The sequence below is a fragment of the Eriocheir sinensis genome, chromosome 41, assembly GCF_024679095.1.
Source record: "Eriocheir sinensis breed Jianghai 21 chromosome 41, ASM2467909v1, whole genome shotgun sequence".
Lineage (NCBI taxonomy): Eukaryota > Metazoa > Arthropoda > Malacostraca > Decapoda > Varunidae > Eriocheir > Eriocheir sinensis.
The window spans coordinates 5,013,167-5,026,149 of record NC_066549.1 but is presented as its reverse complement, the minus strand read 5'-3'; the positions used below and the strand labels follow the sequence as shown (position 1 = coordinate 5,026,149).

The 12,983-nt window shown below is 41.6% G+C and overlaps 1 protein-coding gene across 4 annotated transcripts in view; it reads right to left on the bottom strand.

The window, feature by feature from the left end:
• LOC127009532 (nascent polypeptide-associated complex subunit alpha, muscle-specific form-like) overlaps positions 1 to 9,634 on the bottom strand; it is a 56,575-nt gene extending 46,941 nt beyond the window's left edge. For 3 of the 4 annotated variants that reach the window (XM_050882700.1, XM_050882701.1, XM_050882702.1), the window contains exon 1: positions 9,397 to 9,632. In XM_050882700.1, coding sequence (XP_050738657.1) covers positions 9,397 to 9,466 — 70 coding nt within the window. In that variant the 5' untranslated portion in view covers positions 9,467 to 9,632. Of the gene's footprint in view, positions 1 to 9,396 lie in introns of all 4 variants that reach the window. The other variant, XM_050882703.1, reaches the window with a different exon arrangement.
• Between the last annotated feature and the right edge of the window lie 3,349 nt (positions 9,635 to 12,983).

Sequence of the window (12,983 nt, the reverse complement as noted above, 5' to 3'; positions counted from 1 at the left end):
CATGGCACAAACATGGCACGTCAAAATTGTGCCTTCATCCCGTTAGGCTTTCAGATTGATATTAGAAAGACAAAACGGTAGAAACTTCGAAGCTGCGGAATCTCAAACTTATAACTGAAAACGCGTCAGCTCACATCAGACGTGTCCCGAGTTAGTACGACGGATTCACTTTAGAAGAAAACGATAATATTTTGGGAAGATAAAAAAAGGGTATCGAATCACAATAAGGGATGGAATGGCGAAAAATCTCGACTCATTGAAGAATTTTGGTTATGTTAAGAATAGACAGCTCGACAAATGGTTTATACTAGATAGCGACATCAAACTGTACACCGTTATTCTAAAAGCCTACAAGTGGAAAGAAAATAATCATGAAAGATACGTAGAGTAAACGAAAACCAAGGATCTAGTCATATGGAAAATAAACACTTAAAACATATAGAGCTCCACACATCCATCTGTGAAGAACGGAAAAGAAAGTTGGAGCCAAACAAAGAAAGGCACGCAGATCAAGCCGTCCCAGTCGACTTGTGTTCCGTACGAGGGAGCTGAAGAGAGGCCGACGCTCACGGCTCTCACAGGCCACAACAACACGGACCAATCAGGACAATGCCGCCTATAAAACGAACTGGGCCACGTCAACTATAAAAGCACTGCACACATCCATGGGCACCCCCGGATGCATATTTCTAAAGTGTAACAAGGTTCAGCACCCGGATCGGTTCAGGTTGGGTTGGTTATGTTAGCCTACGTTAGGTTAAATTAGGTGACGGTTGGCGAGAAAGATTAGCGTTTAGGTTAGGTTATATTGGGTTGGGATGAAAGTAGATTTTATCGTTAAAATGCATGTGATTTTTTTCTGCCGGGAAACACACTGAGAATAATTAGAGGAGGGTTACGCGGTTAATTTTTGAACTACGACCAGCGCGTCACCAACGGCTCAGCGGCTCGGGGAGGTGCCAATTAGGGGTGCCGATCACACACACTTCCATAGTTCAGAAATAAACGTTCCGGATCCCCTGTATGTTTTTTGTCCTCCACCCTAAACAAAGCTGAACGCGTTGGAGGAAAAAATAATGCATGTAAAGTATTAAAAAAAAGTGGAATTGAACTTAAGAAATACGCTCTTTTGACACCTTCCTCCTCATCACCATCGTTGTTGTTGTTGCTATCATTATTACCATGGCTATTATTACTACTATATTTGTTCGCTTGCTCATCTATTTATTATTTTTTTATAGATAAATAGATAGATAAATATTTCGTGACCAGTGTATTACCGAACTGTGGCTTGCCTGAGGAGAGAATCACCCATAAAGGAATGAGGAAGCCATGTCTGGGAGTTTCCGCAAGGCCTGATACAGCCGTGGCCATAGGTAGGTGCATGTAGCTGTACTGAACACACACACACACACACACTATTGCCAATCAAGGTGTCTGGTGAGACGTGACTTGGGACAGCTTCAAGTGATATTGTGGATAAGATCTTGTGGATGAGAAATTCCTGCTCCCTTCTCACCCTCAGTAGATGTTTTGTTGATTGTGGTCAAAACTTTGGCTTCGTGCGGTACTGTACGAGAGTAGTCGTGGTGGTGGTGGTGATGGCTGAGGTGACTCGTGTAGTGGTTAGCCTAATTTTTGTTTTCACTTAAGAGGTATTCGAAAACATGCAATCCGTTAACTTTATGGGTTGACGAAAAATAGAGCTGGATTAATATTATTTAACGTATTCGAAGACATGCAATTCGTTAACTTTATGGATTGACGAAAAATAAAGTTGGATTAATATTATTTTACGTATTCGAAGACATGCAATCCGTTAACTTTATGGATTGACGAAAAATAAAGTTGGATTAATATTATTTTACGTATTCGAAGACATGAAGTCCGTTAACTTTATGGATTGACGAAAAATAAAGCTGGATTAATATTATTTAACGTATTCGAAGACATGCAAACCGTTAGCTTTATGGATTGACGAAAAATAAAGCTGGATTAATATTATTTAACGTATTCGAAGACATGCAATTCGTTAACTTTATGGGTTGACGAAAAATAAAGTTGGATTAATATTATTTAACGTATTCGAAGACATGAAGTCCGTTAACTTTATGGATTGACGAAAAATAAAGTTGGATTAATATTATTTTACGTATTCGAAGACATGCAATCCGTTAACTTTATGGATTGACGAAAAATAAAGTTGGATTAATATTATTTTACCTCTGTTTAGTTTGTTGCTTGCTGAGTTTGTTTGTGAAGGAGACACCGAAAATGTTAGAATAGTGGTCTTATATTTTATTTTTCACCTGCAAGACGTATTCGAAGATATACATGCAATCCATTTTTCACGTTAACTGGCAATCGAAAAATAAAGTTGGATTATCTTTATTTCTCATATCTATTTAGTTGGTTGAGTTGATTCTTTTTGTTCTCTAATTAGACGGCTTTCTCTTTTGATGAAGCTCAATAACGAATAGAAAAAAAATATAAATGAATAATCCTTGATATTTTTCACGGTAAGACATCTTCACACAACTCATAGCGTCCTTTTTTTCTATAACAAGCTACCACATAGAACAAAATAAGACCAAAACAACACAGCTAACGTCGCATCAGTGATTAACGGAAATCTCAACACTGACCGGGTGAAACCAAGACGATGACTGGCTCGCTACAGCACGTCGGAAAACAACAACTGTGCAAAGGTCGGTGCAAGCGGCGGCGCGTGCGTTGTGTAGTGATCCAGGAACAACGGTCCGGCGAGCGTGCAGGTGGTGGCGGTGGTGGTGACTTGATGCAACCTACTTCGTGGTCAAACAGTAGTAGTAGTAGTAGTAGTGGTGGTGGTGGTGGTGGTGGTTGTAGTAATAGTGGTAATGGTGGTAATAGTAACAGTAGTATATGGTAGTGACAGTTTTGTTGTTGAAAAATTACAAAACAACAACGCTACAGCAAAAAGAAGAACATAAAAAGAAAAAGAAAGAAGAAAAAGAAGACGAAGATGATGATGATGATGAAAGAAACGGAGAAATGCTTCCACTGCTACTACTGTTATTTTTACTAATCATGATCATTATTATTATCATTATAAGCGACTACAATTCTGCAAGGAAATCGTCATCCGTCATTACACACACACACACACACACACATTCACCGGAAATGCCTTTTTTTCTTCTCCAATAAGTGTAAGTCTGCCCCGCCCCGACCCTCTTCCCCGTTGTCTCTGCTCACACCGAACCACGCACGAAGTGACGCGGGAAATATCGACGAGGCGGATGAAAAGGCGGGCAAGGCAGGCACATGTGGACACCTTTGGCGGACCCGCGGCTTGGTAAAAGTGTGGAAGACGGGAAAGGCTCTCGCAAGGTTGCTTCCAGGCGTCCGGATCTAAAAGTAACGTGATCTTTCCATTCATACATATATACGTACTACCGCCTGGGTCTGAATTTGCTCCTTCCTTTTTCTTTTTTTTTTACAGCAGAGGAGCCAGTTCAAGGGCATAAAAAAAGGAAACAAATGTGAAAAAAGCCCGCTACTCACTGCTCCTAAAAAGTTAGAGTGGCCGAAAGATAGGTCAATTTCTCTTCAAACTAATATATTTTCTTCCCCTTATTTTGTTGCCCTTTAGTTCATTACAAAAAAAACTTTACCTGTATCCCTCCCTCTACACATAATTACTTGTCCCTACCTTTCCTCTATTTTCCCTTTTTACTATGTTGACCTTTCGTGTATTATGTCACTAATAAGGGATAATCGCAACAATTTTTTAAAGTTTTTGTATGATTATCTGAAGTATTCGTGCTCCTAATGCCACCATGAATATAATTGTAGAGATTATATGGATTTTAATCTGATAAGAAGATGGGAAATGGATGTTTTGTTCTTTCATTCTCCGAAAAAATCTAATGGCTACACGGTCTATCCCGAACACTTTGGGACACACACACACACACATCCGGGGAGGACACTGGCTTACTATCGCCAAGTCCAGCACGTGATCAGACTTGTTAAATGAATGACAAATAAACATACAATCATACCTTCTCACGCCCTATTTAACTAAAGCAAGATATTTATCACTCGAGAAACGGCGTTCTCGCACCTCATCCTCTGAGAAACCCAAAAACTACCCACCCTATCGTAACAGCAACTTCTTCAGCGACTTCTGCAGTCCCTATTTTACTAACTCAAGGAATACTGGATGGGGTAACATAATGCATCGAGAATGAATGGCATATCGTTGTAGCGTGTATCTTGAACGGAAGGAAAGGAAGCTTGGGTCTGTGCTCTCAGAAACTTCCGCCTCTCAATGCCAAACAGATCAATCGAGTTTTAATGAATATTTTTTTCTAGGGAAGAATGGTCAAACTGCCACCAGGGTCACGTAACTACCCATGGAACTGCACTCAACCACGAAAACCTTGTCAAACATAAAGTGCTTGGGCGCCTATATGTAATGATGTGAAGTTACGAACGCTAGTTAAGAATTATGAACATTGGTTAAGCAATATGAACGCTGGGCTGCTACTGCTAAACTACTAAACATTCTGAGACGCTGCGACGCTGAGTGGGACGCCCGCCTGACCTCTAGCATAGCGGGACCGTTACTCCGCGCGCTGACTGACCGCCTCTCTACATTTCCACCTTTTTCTTCCTTTCTTTCTTTCTTTCCGGACTCCTCTGTCACTGTAATCTTCCGGTACACTTAGCTATATATCAAGTTACTTACTATCGTGCTATACTGTATATGAAGGGGATTTCCTCGTTCATTCCGACTTTCAACCCAAGAGAAAGTTCGTAAATTTGAAAGGCATTACGTGCAGGAGAAAGTTAATAAATATATATAAAAGTTTAGATAGCTGGTGAAAGCACGTGAAAATATATCTCTATTAATTAACCCTGTCAATCCAGACGTTAAGTGTTAAGTGGTGTATCACATAATGCTAAAACAACAAAGTGAATGTGTCCTGTGCCTTGAAAAAAGTACATGATTGTGATAACTAACACATAACGACGATGACTAATTGCTTTTTTGTCGCACCTTAAACAAAATAAGTAAATAACAAAACTGACAGTCACCAGAGAGGACTCCAGAACCAACTCGTAATTTCACGGGTTTAATTTTTGTGACGTGAACTTCAAAATAGAATAAAAAAAGGATGCAAGTATATAATCTGGGCTCTGACACAACAAACAAACGGACTTCTCTCTCTCTCTCTCTCTCTCTCTCTCTCGTTCCAGATAACACCGTGAATGTGGCCTTGCAGTATGCTGATCAACGCCTCCTCTCGACACACAAGGAACATGGAGAGGAAGGGGACGATTAACGTTAATAGTGTCAAACAGGAGGACGATACAATGCGTGGGGCGTGGCAGTAGGGCAGCGGGTCGCCTCCTCATGCCGCTCGTCTTGGCACGCTCCCAAAGTCCCAAACTGCTCAAGCATGCGGTGTTGGCGGTGGTGGTAGTGATGCCCAACCCGACCTGTTTTCAGTGCCCCCCGGCTTTCCGGATCAGACAAGCTACTACCGGCTTGGTGTGATTAATGTTGGGTTAGCCGTGCATGTGTGAAGGAAGATGCTGATTTTGTAGTGGGATTAGGAATGGGGGTGAAAACGATGGAAGAAGGAAGTAGAGCCAATGGAATTGTAGCGAGATGGAGTGTGTGTGTGTGTGTGTGTGTGTGGAGGGTGCATGGATGGGCGGTTGGAAATGCGTGTTTGGTGAGTGGGTTACCTACATGTCAAGCTTGTGTTTACAGTTGGTTAAGTTATTTAAGTGGGTTATGGGTGTTCAATGGTTTGAATGGAGGATACCTTATTTTGTTGGTTTTACTCGCTCTCCAACGAAGAAAGTAATGGATTGCAAAAAGGAACTGTGGGAAGCTCTTGCGATTCAACTGTTTCCATCTTTATTTTCCTATGGACAAACATTGAGCGAATAATGAGTTAGTTTCAAATAAATAACTTAGGGACTGACCACCCAGCGTAAAGAAAAAAATATATATATATGAAGATACAGCGAAAGCTCCTATGCATAATGTGTCTTCCACGTAGAATACCACACGGTCAAGGATGAAAGAGGCCGGAGTCTCACATTCTGTAACATAATTTCAGCATATGTCAGTCACGAGACAAAGAAATATAACTGTGGGGAGCGTATCGCAATGAGCAGTCCTATCTGAAATGAAAGACCTAATCGAAAAAACTTTGCATCTCCATCTCTTGGTTGACACACTACTTATCATACACCCTCCTTGTCAAATCATATTATAAGATCATGTGATAAATACATATGCTACTGTCATGCTAAAACAAGGATGTATTCAATGTCAAAATAAGTACGGTTAGGAGAGAGAGAGAGAGAGAGAGAGAGAGAGAGAGAGAGAGAGAGAGAGAGAGAGAGAGAGAGAGAGAGAGAGAGAGAGAGAGAGAATACAGTTAATCAAAGACAAAAGAAGCTTAGAAATTGTTTAGATTCAATGGTAGCTATATAGAAAGCATATTTTCTTTTCTTTCTTTTTTCATTCAAGAAATATTCCTAATTACATTTATGGATAGCTGCAACTCCGCAAGTCTCGTATACGAACTTAGGAAGGAGCAAAGCCGCTCTAGTCTCGTGTCTCGTGCAATAACACATTCATTCGTGGCTTATTAAAACATTTCCGGCTTTCACCTTTGCAACAGATCCTCTTCCTGAGTCGCCTCTTACCGCTTGGCGCCACTTTACCCTTTCACTCCACTCCCTCGCTATTGTGTGTGTGTGTGTGTGTGTGTGTGTGTGTTTTACACTAATGACCCCAGCTATGATATCACTTTAAGGTATCAAGTTTATCCAAATAAATAGAAATATTTCAACATACTTGCTCTTACATACATATTCTTCCCCCTCTCCTTATCACTGCAACATAAAAAAAACTAACAATAACAACGATACTACTACTACTACTATTCATGTGACTACTGCCACTACTTCTACTACTACTACTACTGTTCATGTGACTACTACTACTTCTACTGCTATTATTATTATTATTATTATTATTATACAATAATTTTACTGTTATATACAACAATAACAATAACCACAACATTACCTCTAACAATACTCTCATTCATCTATAATTCTTCATTAATTCTTAACATAACGGCGATTTTTTTTTTTTTTTTTTTTTTTTTTGCGTATACATATGGCTGTGTGCATTCGTGGCTGCGTGACTGTGTGTGTGTGTGTGTGTGTGTGTGTGTGTGTGTGTGTGTGTGTGTACAGGTGGTCAAAGAGCAGCAGTGCTCTCAGGCGGAACCACAACACACACACACACACACACAAGATCTTTTTAATCTATACTCTCATGGAAGTTTGATATATTTTCCTCAAAGTTCCTTATCCTATCACAACAACAATAACAACTACTACTATTACTATTATTACTACTACTACTATTACTACTACTACTACACTACTTTTGCTGCTGTTATCAATATCACTAATACTTATAAATAATAGGACTTATTCTATATACTAATATTTATAAATACTTATACTATTACTTATAAATAACTGGACTAGCAGTAAAAGTAACAGCAATAGCAGCAGCAGCAGCAGTAGTAGTAGTAGTAGTAGTAGTAGTAGTAGTAGTAGTAGTACTCAAAAGAAAGAAAACAAAGACGTTCGGTTTAATAAAGGTTAACCTCCAATGAACGAGGAAATGAAAGCTATGGTGAAGTAGTAGGATTACTTATTAAATTTTTCATGTGCTTCGAAACAGCATCATCATCACTACAACCTCACCCTCAGGAATCGTCATCGCCACCCAATAGTCAGTCAGCCCGCCCTCAGGACAATGCCCCCTCTTCCGCGGTGCCTTCCACACGACCTACAACCATGACCCCCCGCCGCAGGCCTGACACCAACCAGCCAGCAGCAACTTAGCGTAGACGTGGCTAACCGACCCATCCACCTATCTACTCATAATGCTCATTCTTTCCTGTAACAGCTACGTGGCTTATATGACAGGCTAATCGACCCATCCACCCATCTATTCATAATGCTCATTCTTTCCTGTAACTACGTGGCTTGTAAGTCAGGCTAACCGGCTCACCTATTCATAATGCTCATTCTTTCCTGTAACAACTATTTGGCCTTGTATTTCAGGCCTGCGTTTGAAGGAGCTGGTTGTATCTCTCTCCCTATCCAGTTCTTGAAAATGGGGTAAAAATACTATGCATTTAGTTATTCATTAGTTAACTACAAAGGCCAATAGTAGTAGCAGAAGTAGTAGAAGGAGGCGAAACATTGAAGTAGTGAATCAGTGTTGCTATTTTAAAAGGCTAGTATAAGTTAACAAGCTTATTCGGTAACTGACTCGTTAGAGAATCGTGAGTGATTTCGATGCCTTATAAGTAGCCTCCAATGCAGTGTGTGTGTGTGTGTGTGTGTGTGTGTGTGTTGATGACCCCCATTCCTCCCCCCCCCCCCCCAGCTGCGTGTTTCCTTCCCTCTCTTCTTCCGCCACTGTCCTCCCCACTCCCCCCCTCCACCACCAGCACCTCTGCAGGCTTCCCAGTCCCACCCTCTTCACAAGCTCATCTTCCCTCCCTCACTGCAGCGTCGCCCTTGATTCTCACGTCACAGTTTCTAATGTTCCTCCAGTTCACACACACACACATTAAGGGAAAAAAAGAAAAGAAAGAAAACACGAGCTATAAATCCACACTGTACAGACCAAACACTATTCCATCATTACACACACACACATACACACACACAGCTCATCCATCTATCATCCGTTAGTAACACAATCTTGAAGCACAGCCTAGAAACAGAAACAATGATGATGAAGATGATGCAGCGTCTCTGTGTGCAAACAAGGTGCTTCACTGGATAATGGTGGTGATGATGATGATGACCTATAAACGACTTTAACTTCACCTTACTAAGACGTGCGGGCGGCCTGTTACATGGAAAAGGAGGGAAGGAAGAGGAAGGGGCTTGGGGAGTGAGTGATAATACATGTTTTGAGGTTGTTGATCTGGGTAAGCTTTCCACGATTCTTAATTAATGCGATAGTGTGAGATCAAGACGGGAAAGCGAATGTTAGCTGTTAGTCTTAGTGTAATAAACCAAAATTCAAGAGTACCTATATATACTAGTGATGCATAACGTAACCACTCGACACAACGTAATAAAAATGAAACTTGACAGCATACCTAAGAGCACAGTGATATATACGTACTAACCACTCGACACAGTTACAAAAATACAACTTGAACACATAATGAGCGATACAAACACAATGACAAGACAAAGGGAAGGTTGTGTGCCGATTTTCCGCCATTACTTCCTGAAACCATGCAAGGTGTTATAATACATAGCAAGTTGTCTTCTTACCTGCCAGTGCTCGCGTCTGGAGGATCACCATCATCACACACACAACCCATAACTTGGCCATTGCCCCCATGGTCCCCACACACTGAGTACTAGTGGATGCCCTGCACTCTCTCTCACTCTGGGTCTTGAGCACATTGTACACTTCACATACAGATAAACCGTGTCAAGCTACGAGGGACACATAGCAATCATCCTCACCCGGCCGGCTCTCACAAGTAACTGAAGAACTAACTTTCTCTTGCAGCCAGCCAGCCTGTGACCAACTTCAGCCCGAGGCGCGCGACCCCTCCTCCTCCCTTTCCCGCAGGAGTTGCCGATGATTGCTGCCTCTATATATATTTTAGGGGCCACTCGAGAGGCTGATTTATATATTTCAATGAGCCATATCGTCTTTTGAAGGTATCTTGGAGACAGCGACTACTAAAGGAACTAAACTCAAATCCCAAGGCGCGCGACCCCTCCTCCTCCCTTTCCCGCAGGAGTTGCCGATGATTGCTGCCTCCATATATATTTTAGGTCCCACTCGAGACGCTGATTTATATTTCAATGAGTCACATCGTCTTTTGAAGGTATCTTGGAGACAGCGACTACTAAAGGAACTAAACTCAAATCCCAAGGCGCGCGACCCCTCCTTCTACCTTTCCCGCAGGAGTTGCCGATGATTGCTGCCTCCATATATATTTTAGGTCCCACTCGAGACGCTGATTTATATTTCAATGAGTCACATCGTCTTTTGTATGTATCTTGGAGACATGTAGAAAGATGGAACAGCAACTACTAAAGGAACTATAAACTCAAATCCCTAGTAGGCGCGCGACCCCTCGATCTATCCTCCCCTCTCTCTTTCCCGCAGGAGTTGTCGATGGTTGCTGTCGCTTATTTATTTGTTTCCATGAGCTAAATCGCCTCTTGTAGGTATCTTGAAGACATAATACAAAGACGGAACAGCGACTACTAAACTTCTAATCCCAAACAGAAAAGGAGTTAGGCAGGACGGAAGCATACAGCATAAATTGTTTACAACGTGCTTAGGAAAATAAATAAATAAAAATCACGCGGGAAAAAAAAGGAACTGATAGGCGGTGGCTGAGTTCTTTATAGGGAATACAGTGGTGATAGATGAGAGACAGAAGGGAGACGCGATTGAGGGGGAAGTGTGTAAATAAGCCAGAGGGGTATTTCAGACGCTTCCACCTCCCACATCAACGAGATTAAACGGGGTTTCATGAGATTGTTTTCATATTCATGGTACAGAAAAGAGGTCCACTGCCACCAGGGTCATTAAACTACCCCTCGAAATGCCCAAAACGCCTACGAAAGCCTTGTCAAATATATATAGTACTTGGACGCGGAAAGGACTACGGCAGAGCTTCGAAGCGATTCAAAGCGGTAGAGGTTACAAGCAAAGTCTAATAATATAACAAGTCTGGTCACTTCCGCAAAAATCTCGTCGGGCTCGCGCATGACGTCACGTTGCCCTCAGAGGCGGGGGACGTTGCGTGGGACACTAAGGACAGTCAGTCTTCAACGAGACGGGGTTAAGTGCACAGCGTTGACGTGAACCAGTTAGAATTCCTATTAAATGTGTTGGAGGTGGCTGCACATTCAATTATAAACACAAACGTGGAATTATATATATATATATTTTTTGTTAAATAAGAATATAGTTGGAGTTAATAAAAATTTCGGATCAATTGAAGAATCGCCCCCCCAGAGTTCCCAATTGAAGATTCGCCCCACCAACTCTGCTCAACTGAAGAATCGTCCCTCCCCCAACTAGAAATATCGGAAATTATATATTATATTTGGTTTATGCCATTTATTATGCATAATCTTAAATTCTATATATTGCATTATTTATAACTAATAGTTTTATTGTTACGTAAATGTATACTAAATGGGTGTGAGAATACACAGCATATGTGGAGCACTTTATTTTTTGCATCTTTCACAGGGAATTGAGTGGAAAAACTTAATACACTGATTTTCAAATGCATTGGCAAAAAATCGGTCGCACCACATAAATTCCTGCAGATATGAGTGAAGAAAGTTATATGTTGTTTAAGCCAATTGATCACAGGCAAAGGATCCTCAGTCAGCAGAGGGAGCACGACAGGCTTGAATGCGTCACGGGCCATGTCGAACAATAGACGGAGTACATGAACCCAGTGGTGCTAAAACTGATCACAAGTTGTGTCAGGTTAGTCAAAAATGTTAGGGTGGGGTTTTGATCCTCTGATGCCAGGTCCACCGTTGAGGTGTTAAGGTAAGGTCAGGTCAACTGCTGAAGTTTTGATCCCCTGATGCCAGGTCTACCGGTGAGGTTTTGGCCGCCCGCTGTAATCCTATCATCAACTGAAGAATTGCCCCCCCAACTCTGCCCAACTGAAGAATCGCCCCACCAGAGCGGTCTGGGGAGGCAATTGTTCAATTGATCCAAAAATTCATATAATGACTGAAAAGGTAGTATTCAGTGGACAAAATAAAAAAAATACAAGTCACCCATCAATTACCTCAGTTTCTGTCCGCGGACCATGGTGGATTATTGGTGGAGTCGACTTCAGCCCTTAAAAGTGAATTCGCAGGTCTATCATTTTTAGGGCCGCAATTAAGGTTGTGGACACCTGTCAAGTGTCAGGTGATGTCATGTCAGGCTGCCCCTTAATGGGCTCGGCCAGGCTGCCAGGTGTTGTCAAGTCAGGGATTTATGAAATACATCAACCGCAACAATAAATGTACAGTACTCAAAAACACCACCATCATAATGAATGAGACTGGGTCTGGAGTTAACAACTATATAAGGTAGTGGACGTGAGCTCTCACCCGGCCGGGTATCCTTCATCTTGCGGCATTTCGGCTGCTTCACCTCAATTAATGGGATTAGCCACGCTTCTCCTGCACCTGAACAGACTTGTATGATTAGTCTTTGGTTACAAGATGATGATATACACGGAAGCTACATAAATAAATAATAAACATAAATAGTAGTAGGATTAATAAAGAAGCTTGAAAATTAGATAGCTATCACACTGGGCAAATTTTCCGCGGACCTTCAGTCAAACCACGATTTCCGCTGGCGTGGTTTTCATTTCCGTGGTTTTCTGACGTGTCCACGATCTACCGTAGCTACGGTAGATTTCACCGAAGGACGACGGTATTCATAATCATCATCATCAGCAATAACAAGAAAAGAGAAGAGAAAATAAAACACCCAAGAAGAAGAAGCTACACCCTACTGTCCCTATACATCCGCTCAGCAATGAGTGTTGTTGCCTGGACCAGGGCCTCCGAGGCCACTTTAATTGAGAAAATACGGGACATGCCAGAGTTGTGGGATCCCAGGCATGATAAGTATGCCAAAAAAACTGCATAGAAGGAAGTGCTTGAAGGAAGTGGTAGATTACATTATGGAACAATATCCATACCTGCAACTGAGTCCTGATGTACCAGCAGCTAATGAATAATGTAGCCTGTTAAATTATTCGGTTAAGATTCGTTTTAATAACGTACGTGCCAGTATCTCATTACCTACCATATGAAACATCAGTAGCTCTTCATATATCTTTTCTACAAACCTTCAGCAGTCA